We start from the raw sequence: 16,832 nt of genomic DNA on the forward strand, positions 1-16,832 counted from the left end.
AATGTTTCTTTAACATAATAATAAATATATATTTATAACATTCCTTTTTATTTCTATTCGATTTATGTTGTAATAAATATATATAAACTAATTAATATTAAAGGGAAATGTAAAGTTTAAAAAATAATGATATTATTATTTTTTGAAATAACGAAATTAAAATATAAAAAGAAACACAAAAGTCATATTTTCTATTTTCTTTGTTGATAATTTTACAACACTGCTATATAAATATAAGTTAAATGAGAGAATTCTGTCATGTATTTTCTTGAATTTAAATTATATATAGATGATGATAAGTAAGAACTGTACATATTTGCCTATTTGAAGATTACATGGAAGAAAACTGAAAATAATAATTATTGAAGGGTGAGAGTAATAAATAAATATCTGTGTTCCCAGGGAGAGCTCCTTTCCCCTTTATTTTTTAGATAAATTCCATGAAAAAAACAAACACCACACTCCCTCCTTCAAACACGCACTCTCTATAAATTCAACACTTTATTTGTCTGCCATTCACTGATCTCACACCAACCGTTTACCTCGGCGGCGCACTCCTCTCGCTCCTTTCATTTCCATAACAACCCCGGAACATCGTTTTTTTATGTCAGATCTGTTACATTTCACCTTACAAAAAGTAATATAACAATCAAACACCAAAGCCTTCTCAACATTTCTTTTCACATATTCACAATATTCACAATCTCACCAAGAGATGTCTTCATCTATCTCGTTTTCCACACTTAAGGTTCCTTCCGTGAGAACTATACCTTGCGAAACCCAGAAATCTCTCTTTAACGCTCGCTGTGCGGTGAGAGTCTCGAGGTTTTTGGGAACACGGTTGCGTTCGAGCGGGAAATGGCTGGGTTCCGAGCGGCTTCATGTTTGGAAATCGGAGGGGCCACTTCGTACGCCGAAGCTGAGGGTCGTTGTTCGGTCGGGGATGTCCACCGTGCCGAAGAAACCGCTCGGACTGTACGATCCGGCCATGGACAAGGACTCCTGCGGTGTGGGATTTGTGGCGGAACTGTCCGGTGAAGGCAACCGAAAGACGGTGAGTGCGACTTTTCCGTGTTTGCATGTGAGTTTGAATATGCGTTTTTGTTTTGATTCAGGGTGATTTTGTTTAGGTGACTGATTCTTTGGAGATGCTGGTGCGCATGACGCACAGAGGTGCTTGCGGTTGCGAAGCCAATACTGGTGATGGGGCAGGGATCATGGTTGCTTTACCTCACCAATTTTACAAGGAGGTATTTTATTTCATTTTAATTTTTATGGAGAACTCGTGTTTTTCTTAGCTGGATTAAGCATATTCCACTTATTATATACTGTTTATAAAAGTTTATATTATTACGAAAAAGAATTTTTTTGTTTTATTATCCAATTTTGATTTATCATATTTTGGCCAGTTTGTAACAATGTTTTAAGATAATAATAATTTAAAAGAATTCAGGAGTCTTACAATTTTTTTTTTAAATAATAAAGATATATGATTAAATCAAAAGTTAATCTGAATATTTTTCACAAAGTTAGTATTTACAATTAATTTACATTAGAGTTATTATTTTTGGGATGTAACTGTTTTTTGATTTGGAATGTAACTAACTCTTTTTATTGTTTTATATTCGGATAAAGTGTTTTGGTCATGCGTTTCAAAGATTCGGCGCCGGCTGACAGCTGTATTCGCTTTTCATCTTTTTTATTTATTTTTGAAACTTTTCTGATATGTTAAAGTGTGCTTTTCCTTTCGGGCGGTTGAATTTCTTTATTATTATGCAATTATGTTAATATTTATTCCGTAAGTAGGACTGAATACACCAAATCTAATAAATATAGTTGGATTCAAAGTTATCATGAGAATTTCGTAGACTTTTAAAATTTGAAAAATACTAAATTCAACATCACTTTTGGGTGGATTATTCAACATATCTGTGGGGTGGATTGGAGTGGAAAGAAGAGAGAAATAAAAAATAAATAAAGTGAAAGTTAAAATATATGATTGAAAAGGAATAGGAAAAATGGTTGAATTAAGTGGGGTATCTATATGTCAATTACGCCACATTGTATTTTAAGTGCAGATAAAAAATTACCTCTACTAACTACATATATAAAGTCTAATTTCAAAATATAACAATATTCTGTTCCTTTTTTAACTTCTTTAATAAACAGAACTGCATATAGCACCTTCTGTCCCTTTTCTCCAATTACTTATAATAACCTTTTAAAATTATTAATATTTCACATGATATTATTTTAAAAATATGGGTGAATCTAAATTGTTAGATGATATTAATATACATATGAACATTCTACTGATCTTGATTTTAGTGCGTATTCGATTTTCCGATGGTACAACATTGTTTAATGACTCGATTGTTTAAATTCATATTATTCAAATACAGTCTAATACATATCTTACACACCAATTAAGTGAATCAAATTCCATAAGTATTTATTTATTTTTGGTTTAACTTCTGAAATCATGGAAACAAATTTCTTCATCCTGTATGCAGATTTTCATTATGCTTTTCTAGGACATTTTTACTTGAGAATCAGATTAATCACTACAAGATGTTCTGGATTAAGGATAACTAAACATGAATTAGTTCTTACATGTATCCATAGAGGTGTTGAGAATTTATTTTTTTTCGTTTAAAACAAATTTCTTCATCCTCTATGCAGATTTTCATTGTGCTTTTCTAGGACCTTTTTACTTGAGAATAAGATTAATCACTACAAGATGTTCTGCATTAAGGATAATGAAACATGAATTAGTTCTTAAATGTATCCATAGAGGTGTTGACTGATTCTTCAGTCTGTAACTTCTTCACGGAGCATGATGATGAATGGAAATATGCATAGGTTTTCATTTACTGAAATTTGATGCAGTTTTAACTTGTTGTCTCTTGAGGTGATGATTCTAAGAGGTTTGCTGTTTGCAGGTTGTGGATTTTGAGCTTCCACCACCCGGAAAATATGCAATTGGCATGTTTTTCTTGCCTACATCCGACAGTCGCAGAGAAAAGAGCAAAATTGTATTTGAAAAGGTAGTTTAAATTTGAAATTTCTTTGTTAGTTTAAAACTTAATTTCGTGCATGCTTGCTTGAGAAAAACTGCATTTCAAAGTGTAACTTAATTTGAAATTTCTTTGTTTGTTTAAAGTTTAAGTTCATGCATGCTTGCTTGAGAAAAACTATATTTCAAAAGGTATATTCGTAGCGTTTGGTATGTTATGCTGAAGTTGTAATTGACATTGACATGGGGTTTGTTTCAGTAGTGTTTATTATTTGTGTTCTAATATTAAAATCATCGTGATAACTTGCATATTTATTTTATCTTCGTGGCATTTATTTTTAAATGTTCTGTGCCTTTGTTGTCAGGTTGCCGAATCTCTGGGTCATTCTGTTCTTGGTTGGCGTTCTGTTCCCACTGATAACTCGGAATTGGGCAAATCAGCCCAGGAAACTGAACCTGTCATTGAACAAGTGTTTCTTACTCCAAGTACTCTGTCAAAAGTTGATTTGGAAAGACAGGTTCCTCTCGATATGACTTTTACTTTAAAAACCAAGATTTAATTGAGCCTGAGTACCTTTGTAATAACATGCTAGCAAAATTCTTGGATTAAGAGGGAAAAATGAGGTTCTTATTTATTTGTTCTGTCATGGTAAATGGGTATTTTGTTCCTTCCACGCAGATGTATATATTAAGGAAGCTGTCCATGGTTGCTATAACATCTGCATTAAACCTCGATAATGATGGCATTACAGATTTCTATATCTGTTCTCTCTCATCAAGGTACTTTGTCAAGAGGTGGCGTTTTTTGTTTTTGAGAAAGTTACTCTTAACGTCTAATCATTTTGCAACTTCATATCATTACCTACAGGACTGTTGTTTACAAAGGTCAGTTAACACCAGCTCAGTTGAAGGATTACTATTTTGCAGACCTTGGCAATGAAAGGTTTACGAGCTACATGGCCCTGGTAAATCTATTATCCATTAACTTCTCTTCTTTCTCCACTAACTCTATATACTCCAACAAACAGCATGGGGAACAACCAGTAACTGACGAGATGCAAGGTTGGGGAATGACTTCTGAGGCATTGAGGTTTGAATGATCTCTTAAGTTCTTCCGCTTCCTTGATTAAAGTTTGAATTTGGATGCAATGGGTGAGTTGGTAAGACAGCTCATTATGAGGATAATCCTGTTTACAGAAATTTCTGCTGATGTTCTCTGTTTACTTGGCCTGGAAGACAATTTCATCATATCGGTGGAGGGGAAAAATCATTTTGGTGAAAAATGGAATAGGATTTCTGGAATTTCTATTGGAAATTCAGCATATTTATATTGGTGTCCTTCGGAAAAATATTCGTTTATGTTGTTGATTTTCTGCAACAGTTATAGCCATAAATACTGACAACTTGGCATACATGATGTGCAGGTACATTCACGATTCTCTACGAATACTTTTCCGAGTTGGGATCGTGCTCAACCTATGCGTGTATTGGGGCACAATGGGGAAATCAACACTCTTAGAGGGAATGTAAACTGGTATGTCTGGAATAAGTATGGTTATACCGTAGTTTAAGAACTAGAAGAATGAATATGATACTGCACTGCAAATTTAAATTGTTGTATAAGAAATATCCCGGTGCTGTTGACATGGATGAATTGAAGAGTTAATTCGCTATTATTTTTCTTAATTTTTTTATGCAATCGCTACCACGTTCCAGTCAAGTTTTCAAGTTTGATGCTAGTTGATTTTGAACTAGGAGTAACAGCTTTGTGTTGGATACTACTCGTTGCATTTGCTGTGAAGGACTATGTCACCTAATAAATGATTTTTTTATAGGATGAAGGCACGTGAAGGCCTACTGAAGTGCAAGGAGCTTGGTCTGTCGGAGAATGAATTAAAGAAGCTTTTGCCTATTGTGGATGCAAATTCATCTGATTCAGGTTATCTGAATTTATTTTTGTTTGCCAAATGTATGTTCATAATATACTAATATTGTTTTTCTTCTGCAGGAGCTTTTGATGGCGTCCTTGAGTTTTTGATTCAGTCTGGAAAAAGTCTTCCTGAAGCTGTTATGATGATGATTCCTGAAGCATGGCAAAATGACAAGAACATGGATCCTCAGCGTAAAGCATTTTATGAATACTTCTCGGCTCTAATGGAGCCATGGGATGGGCCAGCTCTTATAGCATGTAAAATTACTGGACTGATTATTATCTGCTTTTCTGTAACACGCCTTTGTTTATGGATTCTTAATTTGGTATTGACTTATATTATTGCAGTTACTGATGGCCACTATCTTGGAGCAACCTTGGACAGGAATGGGCTTCGACCAGGCCGCTTTTATGTCACCCACAGCGGACGTGTTGTAATGGCTAGTGAAGTTGGGGTTGTAGACATTCCTCTTGAAGACGTGTGTAGAAAAGGAAGACTAAATCCGGGCATGATGCTTCTGGTGGATTTTGAAAAGCATATTGTTGTAAATGACGATGCCTTAAAAGAACAGTATTCATTAGCAAGGCCATATGGGGAATGGCTCAAAAAGCAGAAGGTAGAACTAAAAGACATAGTTGATTCTGTTCAGCAATCTGAAAGAGAGCCGCCAACAATAGCAGGAGTTGTGCCGGTAAGTATAAATAAAAATCCGTGCGAACTTTGCTTGAATTTGTAGTTGGGAATTCTCACTGATACATTTTCCACGAGTTACAGGCATACGGAGATGATGTGGATATGGAAAATATGGGGGTTCATGGTTTATTGGCTCCACTAAAAGCTTTTGGGTATGTAATATCCACCCTGAATATATTCTTTACTTTATCTGTTGTATTTTCAGAGGATATGTTTATATAGTCTGCTTTATTCAAACAGATATACTGTTGAATCCTTGGAAATGTTATTACTTCCCATGGCAAAAGATGGTACGGAAGCCCTTGGGTCAATGGGAAATGATACTCCGTTAGCAGTAATGTCGAATAGAGAAAAACTCACTTTTGAATATTTCAAGCAAATGTTTGCCCAAGTGACAAACCCACCTATTGATCCTATTCGAGAGAAAATAGTCACTTCAATGGAATGTATGGTTGGTCCAGAAGGTGACTTGACAGAAATCACCGAGGCACAATGCCACCGTCTTTCCCTAAAAGGCCCCCTTTTATCCGTTGAAGAAATGGAAGCCATTAAAAAAATGAATCATAGGGGATGGCAGAGCAAAGTTATAGATATAACATACTCGAAGAGTCGTGGTAAGAAAGGGTTGGAGGAAGCCTTGGACAGGATATGTGCAGAAGCACATGATGCAATTGGTGATGGCTACACTACCCTTGTGCTGTCTGATAGAGGTATTATATTATACTTGAATTGTGTATATACTATATGCACTGCGCTTCCTTCTGATCGATTTGTATCTCATATTGCATCTTGTAGACTTCTCAAGGAATCGTGTTGCCGTGAGCTCCCTACTGGCTGTTGGTGCTGTTCATCAACATCTAGTGAAAACACTTGAGCGTACTAGAGTTGCATTAATAATAGAATCTGCCGAGCCACGAGAAGTGCACCATTTCTGTACACTTGTTGGCTTCGGTGCTGATGCTATATGCCCATATTTGGCTGTGGAGGCAATTTGGCGATTACAGGTTGATGGAAAGATCCCACCAAAATCAAGTGGGGAATTCTACTCAAAAGATGAGCTGGTTAAAAAGTACTTCAAAGCAAGCAACTATGGAATGATGAAAGTGCTTGCGAAGATGGGAATATCTACTTTGGCCTCTTACAAAGGTGCTCAGATTTTTGAAGCTCTGGGTCTTTCATCAGAAGTGATTGACAGGTGCTTTGCTGGAACCCCAAGTCGAGTCGAGGGCGCAACATTTGAGATGCTTGCTCGTGATGCTCTTCAATTGCACGAGTTAGCCTTTCCTTCTCGAGTTTTCTCTCCAGGAAGTGCTGAAGCAACTGCATTGCCAAACCCTGGGGATTATCACTGGAGAAAAGGCGGCGAAATTCATCTGAATGATCCACTTGCCATTTCAAAGCTTCAAGAGGCTGCGAGAACTAACAGCATAGATGCCTATAAACAGTACTCTAAGCTTATTCACGAATTAAATAAAGCTTGCAATTTGCGGGGACTTCTGAAATTTAAAGAGGCAGCAGTAAAAGTTCCCCTTGACGAAGTAGAACCTGCCAGTGAGATTGTTAAGCGGTTTTGCACTGGGGCTATGAGTTATGGATCAATATCACTGGAGGCACACACGGCATTGGCAACTGCTATGAATAAGATGGGAGGAAAATCCAACACAGGTTTGCTTTTAAAGAAAATATGGCTTTATGTTGTTACAGGAAAAAACTGTCAAGTTTTTTTCGAGGGTGTGTGTGTTTATCGAAATGCTTTTTGGGACAATTTGTACGTGAAAAACATCTGTTTTCTCGTGGTTTATTTTTTCTAGATCAATCCCCTAAATGATCTTATTCTTATGAAATGATTATTTGTTAACTTTTTCCAAAGGTGAGGGAGGTGAGCAGCCATCTCGTATGGAGCCTCTTTCTGATGGCTCAAAGAACCCCAAAAGGAGTGCTATTAAGCAGGTTGCTAGTGGGAGATTTGGAGTTACAAGTTACTATCTTACAAATGCGGATGAATTGCAGATAAAGATGGCCCAGGTAACTGTCAAAAATATCACATTTGGATTTCATGTTCTTTTTATTTTCCTGATACTATAAAGAAAATCATCAGGTGGTCTCTAATATCTGAGTGTTGTCCTGCGTATATTTGATTACTTCACTTGACCTTCGGGAAATTTGAATTTTGTTATTGAATGTAGAATACTAGAATTGTACAATTTTAACTTATGTTTTCCTCAGGGAGCAAAACCAGGTGAAGGTGGTGAACTTCCTGGCCACAAGGTTATAGGAGACATTGCTGTCACAAGGAATTCAACTCCCGGTGTAGGACTTATCAGTCCACCTCCTCATCATGATATTTACTCCATTGAAGATCTTGCCCAATTAATTCATGATCTAAAGGTTCATATCTGGCTTCGATCCTTTTACATTAAATGCTTTTGGTTGAATTTCGTTGTCTTGGGTGTTCATCCTCAAATCCCTTTTTGTTTATATGTAGAATGCGAACCCTGCTGCTCGAATTAGTGTGAAGTTGGTATCTGAAGCTGGAGTTGGTGTAGTTGCCAGTGGAGTTGTTAAAGGCCATGCTGATCATGTCTTGATCTCTGGCCATGATGGAGGTACAGGAGCATCCAGATGGACTGGCATAAAGAATGCTGGTCTCCCTTGGGAACTTGGCCTGGCTGAGACCCATCAAACTTTGGTGGCTAATGACCTTCGAGGTCGCACCGTTCTCCAAACTGACGGGCAACTTAAAACAGGAAGAGATGTGGCCATAGCCAGTCTTCTTGGTGCAGAAGAATTTGGTTTCAGCACAGCTCCACTCATAACTCTTGGCTGCATAATGATGCGCAAGTGTCACAAGAATACCTGCCCTGTTGGCATTGCTACGCAAGATCCAGTACTTAGAGAGAAGTTTGCTGGAGAACCCGAGCACGTCATTAACTTTTTTTTCATGATAGCAGAGGAAATGCGAGAAATTATGTCCCAGCTTGGGTTTCGTACTGTCAACGAGATGATTGGTCGTTCAGACATGCTCGAAGTTGATCAAGAAGTGATCAAAAGCAATGAGAAACTAGAGAACATTGACCTCTCTTTATTGCTTAGACCTGCAGCTGAACTGCGACCAGAAGCTGCTCAATACTGTGTTCAAAAACAAGATCATGGTTTGGACATGGCGTTGGATAATAAGCTTATAGCTCTGTCCGATGCTGCTTTGCAAAAGGGTCTACAAGTATACATTGAAAGTCCAATCCTTAATGTAAACCGTGCGGTGGGAACTATGCTAAGCCATGAGGTTACTAAAAGGTACCACTTAAATGGTCTTCCAACAGACACTATTCACATCAAATTTGAGGGCAGTGCAGGCCAAAGCTTTGGTGCATTCCTCTGTCCTGGCATCACTTTGGAACTTGAAGGTGATGGCAATGACTATGTTGGTAAAGGGTTGTCTGGTGGCAAGATTGTAGTTTATCCTTCAAAGGTGAGTACCTTTGACCCTAAGCAGAATATTGTAATTGGTAACGTGGCTCTGTATGGGGCCACATCTGGTGAGGCATATTTCAATGGTATGGCAGCTGAAAGATTTTGTGTGCGTAATTCTGGTGTTAAGGCAGTAGTGGAAGGTGTTGGTGATCATGGATGTGAGTACATGACTGGTGGGATAGTTGTTGTGCTTGGAAACACAGGCAGAAATTTTGCTGCAGGTATGAGCGGTGGGATTGCTTATGTTCTTGATATGGATGGAGAATTTCTATCTCGGTGCAACCATGAGCTTGTAGATCTGGATAAGATTGAGGAGGAAGATGATATCGCTACTCTAAAAATGTTGATCCAACAACATCAGCGCCACACAAATAGTGTGCTTGCCAAGGAAGTGCTTGCTGACTTTGGTAGTCTTCTTCCAAAATTTATCAAGGTTTTCCCCAAGGAGTATAAACGAGTTTTGGCAAGTATGAAATTGAAGGAAGCCTCTGAAGATGCAGCAGAGTCTGCTTCTAAACATGGAGAGGAGCAAGGTGAAATGAAATTGGCGGAGAAAGATGCTTTTAAAGAGCTCAAGAAACTGGCTACTGCATCATCGAATGGGAAGCCTAGTGAGGTAATATTAACTTCTTATTTTTTCTTAAGATGGTATCCACTTACACCAAATGTAATTCTTGATATACTTACATTTTTAACAAAATTAAATCTTTTATAATAACTTTATATGGTTGTTAAATTTTGTTCGTCCACCTCGCGAAGAAAATTTATCATATGGAATAAATCATTTCTACAAAATTTCATATAATTTAAAACTGTTTGATACTTGAATACTCATTTATATTTTTAGTTGGCTGATGTCTTCTAATATGTCCTGACGATTAAACAGGCTGAATCTTCCAAGAGACCTAGTCAAGTAATTGATGCTGTCAAACATAGAGGTTTTGTTGCTTATGAGAGGGAAGGTGTTCAGTACAGGGATCCCAATGTTCGATTGAATGATTGGAAGGAAGTGATGAAGGAAACACAACCTGGTCCACTTTTGAATACCCAATCTGCCCGTTGCATGGACTGTGGTACTCCTTTCTGTCATCAGGTGTGCATTGCCACTTCCATGAACTTCTTTCTTTTGTGACTTCCAATTTAAACTTTCATCATTTAAACTGAAGATACTCAAATAAACTTGCAGGAAAACTCTGGGTGTCCTCTTGGAAATAAAATACCAGAATTTAATGAGTTAGTATACCAAAACAGGTGGCGCGAAGCATTGGAGAGGCTTCTTGAGACAAATAACTTTCCAGAGTTTACTGGTAGGGTATGCCCAGCACCTTGTGAAGGTTCTTGTGTCCTTGGCATTATTGAGAATCCAGTATCCATTAAAAGCATAGAATGTGCCATTATAGACAAAGCTTTCGAGGAGGGTTGGATGGTGCCACGACCTCCAGCGAATAGAACTGGGTATACACTTTTTCGTCCTAATTGACATCTCCTCAGTTTTATTTCCGTTATTTCTGATGTTTCATTTCAATCAGATAGGTCTAAATGTACAATCCCCCTACATGGTGCGTTGTAACTTTCAGTTATTAAAATGTTTGGCTTTGTTGTAGTTATTATTATTAAAGGTTTATTGCAATTATCGCCAAGGTAATAGTTCCATTAGTAAATATCTTAATTCATACAGGAAAAGAGTGGCCATTGTTGGAAGCGGACCATCTGGCCTGGCAGCTGCTGATCAACTGAATAAAATGGGCCATATAGTAACAATTTATGAAAGAGCTGATAGGATTGGAGGGCTTATGATGTACGGGGTTCCCAACATGAAAGCTGACAAAGAGAATATAGTTCAACGGCGGGTTAACCTTATGGCAGAGGAGGGGATTAACTTTGTCGTGAATGCTAGTGTCGGGCATGATCCTTCATACTCTCTTGACAGGCTTCAAGAGGAAAATGATGCTATTGTCTTGGCTGTAGGAGCCACAAAACCAAGGTGAGACAGAACGCAGGAGTCCATATTATCATTGTTTGTAGTTTGAGTTCAATTTTGCTTGGAATGGATGTATATTAAAAAAAAAAAAAAGTCGTTGTTGTTAAGAGATGGGAGTTTTACGTTCAATGCAGGGATCTCCCAGTACCCGGGCGGGAGTTGTCCGGTATTCATTTTGCTATGGAGTTTCTGCATGCAAACACGAAAAGCTTGCTTGATAGCAATCTCCAGGATGGAAACTTCATTTCTGCCAAGGGAAAGAAAGTTGTGGTCATTGGTGGGGGTGACACGGGCACGGATTGCATAGGGACATCAATTCGGCATGGGTGTAGTAGCATTGTAAATCTGGAACTTCTCCCTCAGCCACCACAAACTAGGGCCCCAGGCAACCCTTGGCCACAGGTTAGATCCATGTGAAATTCAAGTTTTGTTTATTCTTGCAGCCCATTTTGTCAATATTTAAATTCGACGTATCCCTTGACATTACTCGGACCATTAACTAAAATTAGCCTTTTAAAGTTAAAGGACTCCTTTAAATGTGCACATGACTTTTTTTAACAAGTGTTTCTGGAATACAGTGGCCTCGTATATACCGAGTAGACTATGGACACCAAGAAGGTGCAGCAAAATTTGGCAAAGATCCAAGATCTTATGAGGTATTGACTAAGCGGTTTGTGGGAGATGAAAATGGAGTAGTGAAGGGACTTGAAATTGTACATGTTCGCTGGGAGAAGGATGCCACTGGGAGGTTTCAATTTAAGGAAATTGAGGGCACTGAGGAGATTATTGAGGCTGACCTAGTTTTGCTGGCCATGGGGTTCCTTGGCCCTGAACCTGTGAGTATTCATAATAGCTTCATCTCGTCATAATACCTCACCGAAAAGATAGACTTGATATTATAAAAAAACTGAAAAAATTTGGTTTTAAAAGGCGAATATATATCATTAATTTCATCATTTCATTTTATTAGAGTTTCTAAACATATTTGATATATTGTGATTTTAACCTGGAATGTTACATGCCCTCTTACAAGTAATGTGCATTATAAAGTTGGTAATCACGGATTTTTGTGCTCTGGGTATGGCAGACAATCGCAGAGAAGTTGGATATGGAGCGAGACAACCGGTCAAACTTCAAGGCAGAGTACGGTCGGTTCTCAACGAGTGTTAGAGGGGTGTTTGCAGCTGGAGATTGTCGACGTGGTCAGTCCCTGGTAGTATGGGCAATTTCAGAGGGGCGACAAGCTGCAGCACAAGTTGACAGATACCTAACAAATGACCACAATATAGCTGGGAATCCAGACGAACTTACGAAGCACAAGCAGGACCTAACCAAGAAGGGCACCATTGCTGTGGCAAATACACAGTGATAACCTTCTCTTGTTTTTAGTTTCTCACATTTCTAATTGAATAATACAAGATGGCTCCGAGGTTCGGTTCGGTTCTGCCCCATATTTTTATTTAGCTGCTGTCTCATCTAATAAATAAAGAAGCGATTTAAGTTAGTGCCTACAAAATTAGAAGTGTCTCTTTTATGCATAGCAGAGGCTACCTTCCGGAAAAATGAGTTCTTAGTTAAATGTTGCATCGTGTAGAATGAAATGTACAGTTTGTTAATTAATGATTCCCGTTATTGTTTCCAATTTTAATTGCTTTGAATGCGTAGAGTTCTTGAATATGCGAGGTCTGCTTCTCATCTAATGCTGATTGCAATGTTATTCGCGGATAAAAATTCTCAAACTAATAAGAGACAAGAAGATTTCTTTAAAGATTTCATAATGATAAAAAATATCAAAACTAATTAAATTGAACCAATTCGTTTGGAAATTGCCATTGCTAAAACCCTGAAAGTGGAATAAACTGATAAAATAAACTAAAATATAAAATTGAAAAATGAGTTGTTAAAATTATGAAAGATGAACATTAATTAAACTGAAAAGCCTATCCAGAAATCCCTAAAGATTTATAAAATGGAGAACACCCGAGACCATAACGACAATGTAGCTTAGGTCCCACGTGGTGCTTTCAATTGCTTCTCTTCTATGTTTATGCTTCTTCAAGCAATCAATAATTCAATTGACAAGCGTGATGACACACAGTAAAACCCATCCCCAGTACGTTATCTGCACTGATTGTTTGGGTACCCAATAGAAGCAAAGTAGGACAGGTTTTATTGGTATATAATATATAATATTAAATATATATAAAAATATAAATATCATCTGAGATATTTCATCGAAACCTGAAGTCAACACTAAGCACTTTCCCAAACATGAAAATCCCCAATCCCATACTCACGCTCTTCATCCTCTTGAACCCTCCACTAGTACTGGCAAACATAGAAACATGTTCAGACAGCGTTTGCCAGAGTGGTGAGCCAGTGATCCGATTCCCCTTCCGCATAGAAGGAAAACACGCAGAAGCATGCGGATACCCAGGCTTCATAGTCTCCTGCAACCAGAACCCCCAAACACTCCTCAACCTACCAAATTGGGACCCACTCAAAATCCAAACGATAAACTACGCCGCTCAGCAACTGTGGGTCAACGATCCCGGCAACTGCCTCCCCAAACGCCTCCTCTCTCTCAATCTCTCCGCCTCTCCCTTCCGCGCCGTTTACCACCAGCAGTTCACCTTCTTCAACTGCTCCGTCAATTTGCCGAACCTCGTTCGTCGATACCGTCCCATAGGTTGCCTCAGCGATCCTCCCAAGTACGCCGTTTTCGCCACGCCTTCTACGACTGTGGTTAGCCACTTGTCTTCCGTCTGTGATTTAGTGGCCACGGTGAAGGTGCCTGTGCAGTCACCGTTTTACGATCAAGTCACATCGTCGGAACTCGGCGAGGATCTGCGTCTCACGTGGGAATCGCCGGCGTGCGGGAGGTGCGAGTCCCACGGTGGCCGGTGCGGCTTCAGGAGTGACGACACTTTTGAGCTTGATTGCTTTGGTTTTCCTTCGAAAGGTAGATCCCGCCCCCACTGCCTAGCTGGAAAGTTTCGGTAAAGATATTTTGAAAATTAAATCTTTACGAATTTTTTTATAACATGAAATGACATTTTTAAGTCATTTTAAAATATAAAAAAATAAAATAAAATAGAAAATTACTATAAAAAAAATGCTATTTCATGTTACATAAAATCAAAAACTAAATTTGGGTAAAACGTGTTTTATGCAAGTGAAAATATTTAAATTTCTTAAATAGTTTTTTATATTATTTAGATTTTGTTAGTAATAATGAGACATTAAAAATTTTCAAAAGACAACAATTTTAATATCGAATTTATAATTAAAAGAATTTTAATTGATCTTATAATTAATATTGTTTTAAGAAAGTTGTTTGTGTAATTTTTTTATCTAGTATTAATACTAATAAATGCCTAAAAAGTATATTTGTATTTTAGAAAAAATCTAAAGCATATATTTAAATGTTGAAATGCTGAAAATAATATGAATTTTTACACTAAATATATTCTATATTATAGTAATTTTGTATGAAGCAAACGTATATGACGCACTAAAAATAAGCTTATAAAGTAAAAATACATAACAAACGAAGAAAGAGTTCAAAGCTTCTGGCTAAAGAAAAATAAGTTAGATAAAATGAAAAGATATTATATATGTAGAATTGTCATCGGGTAACCCGACCAAACAAGGTTTTGCCTATTTTAATAAGTTAACCCAACTCACTTCACTTATTACTAATTAAAAAATTTAAAATTCGGTTCAATGTGGATTGGTGGTTAAATAGATTGGTTTATTGATTTACTTAATTAAAAAAATATAATTTTTTTTTTGTTTTAAAAAAATTAAATTATAATTATGATTACAATCTAAATAAATTTCAATAAAATTTAAATATAATTTAAAAGGATGTTAAACTTCAAATACAAATAAAAATTATAAATATATAAATTACTAATATATTGACTAAAAAAACAACTTAATTTGTGAGTTGGTGCCAACCGGCTCATCACGGATTTAATCCGGATGAGTTAGATTTTAGGTGGACCGGGTCAAAAGTTAATTCATATTGAGATTTGTAAAAAACATTTAACCTAATCCAACCTATATCCATTGTGTAATGAGTTGGTTAGCAGATTCCAATATATTTTGACAGTTTGACGAGATGTATTAATACTTTAATTTAGATGTATTTTAAAGTATTTTATTAATATTTATTAATGAAGTATTTAATCTATAAAATATTAAATTTTTTACGACGACAATATTTTATATTAGGCTTAAATACCTTTTTGGTCCTTATTTTCGTAGTGTTTGTTGCGGATGGTCCTCATTTTGACAGAATGTTTAAAATGGTCCTCATTCTCGCAATTCATGTTTTATTTGGTCATTTTCTGTAACGTCGTTTAAATCATTAACGGAACATTGTACAGGTGGCACGATTTGTATGTACATGTACAATGATCATTTTAAACATTCTGTCAAAATGAGAACCATCCGCAACAATAAGGATAAAAAAGGTATTTAAGTCTTTATATTAAGATAAATTAATTTTCTAACTTCTTATATCTTCCGTTTGTAACATTTATTAACTACATACCAAGTCATTTTTATACAGCTGATCGTATTTATTAGAACATTAAAGTCAGAAGTCACATGTGATTTTACTTTTGTAGGTTTTATAATCACGCATAAATACAATTGCCAATGTATATATTTAATTTGATTCTTTGAAATGTATTAGTATCTAAAGTATTTTCTCTATAAATAGTTCCTTTATATAACAAAATATTTTAGAGGAAACAGGTTTGCATAAGTGATTTGATGTCATATTTCATAGATAAATTTTATGAACTAATGTACTATTCAGACTTGGGAAATTAGAAACTGCAACAACTGGGTGGATTTGCTTTTAGCCATAGAAATACGTTGTGGAAGAATTAAGCATTAATTTTAAGAATGCAGGGATTTCTCGTGGTGCCCGTTACGCCATAGCCATATGCATAGGGGTACCAGCAATGTTATGCTCCTTTGGAGTATTGAGTTGCATCTGCAGCTGGCTCAAAATGAGGAATCATGATGGACCTTGGGCTCACGAAACTGTGGCAGATTTTGAGGCTCTAGCGGGCTCAAGGCCCACATCAGTGTCGGGCCTGGACAGACCCACAATCGAATCGTACCCAAAAATAGTCATAGGTGAGAACAGACGGTTACCGAAGAAGAGTGAGAAAACGTGCTCAATATGTCTGTCAGAGTACATGCCAAAAGAGACAGTGAAAAGCATACCTGAATGCGGACACTGCTTTCATGCACAATGCATCGATGAATGGCTTCCACTGAACGCTTCGTGCCCAATTTGCCGAACTTCTCCCCGAAAGTTTCCACAACCGCGTGCTCGATCATCACCATAATAGTACAGTAATGCTTCCACCTTTTACAAATCTTCTATATATCTGTGTTGTTTCAATCATGAATTTGCCATCAAATATGATCCATCTTTCTTTTATTTATGCCTGGAACCATAGTGTGAAAATACACCACAACTTTTAATGAAATTGTTTTTGCTGTCCACAATCAATCAAATATATGTTAGGTTAATTTTCTTAAAATATGGCATCGATTGTTTTTGTTTTGATGCAGAACTTCAGAGAATCCTTTCTGGTCTGCAATGGAATTAGTGTTTGATACTAGTTATAGGATAACACGGCGGATCTCATTTTTCTTTTCGTTCCTTAATGAATAATAGTTATAAAACTTTGCTATTTCGTTTATACACACA

The 16,832-nt window shown here is 36.9% G+C and overlaps 2 protein-coding genes across 5 annotated transcripts; both read left to right on the top strand.

Moving 5' to 3' along the window:
* The first annotated feature begins 715 nt into the window (after positions 1–715).
* Positions 716–12,740, top strand: LOC114163123 (glutamate synthase [NADH], amyloplastic). 3 transcript variants are annotated; one of them, XM_028047223.1, is made up of 22 exons: positions 716–1,054; positions 1,131–1,250; positions 2,943–3,047; positions 3,382–3,534; positions 3,696–3,796; positions 3,885–3,981; positions 4,441–4,550; positions 4,852–4,955; positions 5,025–5,204; positions 5,295–5,638; positions 5,722–5,792; positions 5,881–6,350; positions 6,436–7,305; positions 7,511–7,665; positions 7,867–8,028; positions 8,126–9,727; positions 9,998–10,204; positions 10,298–10,566; positions 10,790–11,095; positions 11,227–11,494; positions 11,671–11,928; positions 12,180–12,740. In XM_028047223.1, the coding sequence occupies exons 1-22, from the start codon at positions 716–718 to the stop codon at positions 12,459–12,461; spliced, it is 6,573 nt and encodes a 2,190-aa protein (XP_027903024.1). In that variant the 3' UTR covers positions 12,462–12,740. The 3 variants fall into 3 exon arrangements, with proteins under 3 accessions (XP_027903024.1, XP_027903026.1, XP_027903025.1); XM_028047225.1 differs by lacking the exons at positions 716–1,054; positions 1,131–1,250; positions 2,943–3,047; positions 3,382–3,534; positions 3,696–3,796 and adding an exon at positions 4,045–4,106 and having other exon boundaries at positions 3,885–3,959; XM_028047224.1 differs by lacking the exons at positions 716–1,054; positions 1,131–1,250; positions 2,943–3,047; positions 3,382–3,534; positions 3,696–3,796 and having other exon boundaries at positions 3,898–4,176.
* Positions 12,741–13,331: 591 nt separating this feature from the next.
* On the top strand, positions 13,332–16,627 carry LOC114163980 (putative RING-H2 finger protein ATL21A). Of its 2 annotated transcripts, XM_028048402.1 has the most exons (3): positions 13,332–14,054; positions 15,487–15,573; positions 16,019–16,627. In XM_028048402.1, the coding sequence occupies exons 1-3, from the start codon at positions 13,364–13,366 to the stop codon at positions 16,462–16,464; spliced, it is 1,224 nt and encodes a 407-aa protein (XP_027904203.1). In that variant the 5' UTR covers positions 13,332–13,363; the 3' UTR covers positions 16,465–16,627. The 2 variants fall into 2 exon arrangements, with proteins under 2 accessions (XP_027904203.1, XP_027904204.1); XM_028048403.1 differs by lacking the exon at positions 15,487–15,573 and having other exon boundaries at positions 13,334–14,054.
* The last annotated feature ends 205 nt before the right edge of the window (positions 16,628–16,832 follow it).

Source organism: Vigna unguiculata, chromosome 9, assembly GCF_004118075.2.
Source record: "Vigna unguiculata cultivar IT97K-499-35 chromosome 9, ASM411807v1, whole genome shotgun sequence".
NCBI lineage: Eukaryota > Viridiplantae > Streptophyta > Magnoliopsida > Fabales > Fabaceae > Vigna > Vigna unguiculata.

What these genes read in the sequence shown, in the direction of transcription:
- LOC114163980 (XM_028048402.1), top strand. Translation starts at nt 13,364, where the DNA reads ATGAAAATCCCCAATCCCATACTCACGCTCTTCATCCTCTTGAACCCT. An exon ending in CTTTGGTTTTCCTTCGAAAG is followed by an intron (nt 14,055 to 15,486) that starts GTAGATCCCGCC and finishes AACATTGTACAG; the next exon opens with GTGGCACGATTTGTATGTAC. An exon ending in CAACAATAAGGATAAAAAAG is followed by an intron (nt 15,574 to 16,018) that starts GTATTTAAGTCT and finishes TTAAGAATGCAG; the next exon opens with GGATTTCTCGTGGTGCCCGT.
- LOC114163123 (XM_028047223.1), top strand. Translation starts at nt 716, where the DNA reads ATGTCTTCATCTATCTCGTTTTCCACACTTAAGGTTCCTTCCGTGAGA. An exon ending in CTTAGAGGGAATGTAAACTG is followed by an intron (nt 4,551 to 4,851) that starts GTATGTCTGGAA and finishes ATTTTTTTATAG; the next exon opens with GATGAAGGCACGTGAAGGCC. An exon ending in TGCAAATTCATCTGATTCAG is followed by an intron (nt 4,956 to 5,024) that starts GTTATCTGAATT and finishes TTTCTTCTGCAG; the next exon opens with GAGCTTTTGATGGCGTCCTT.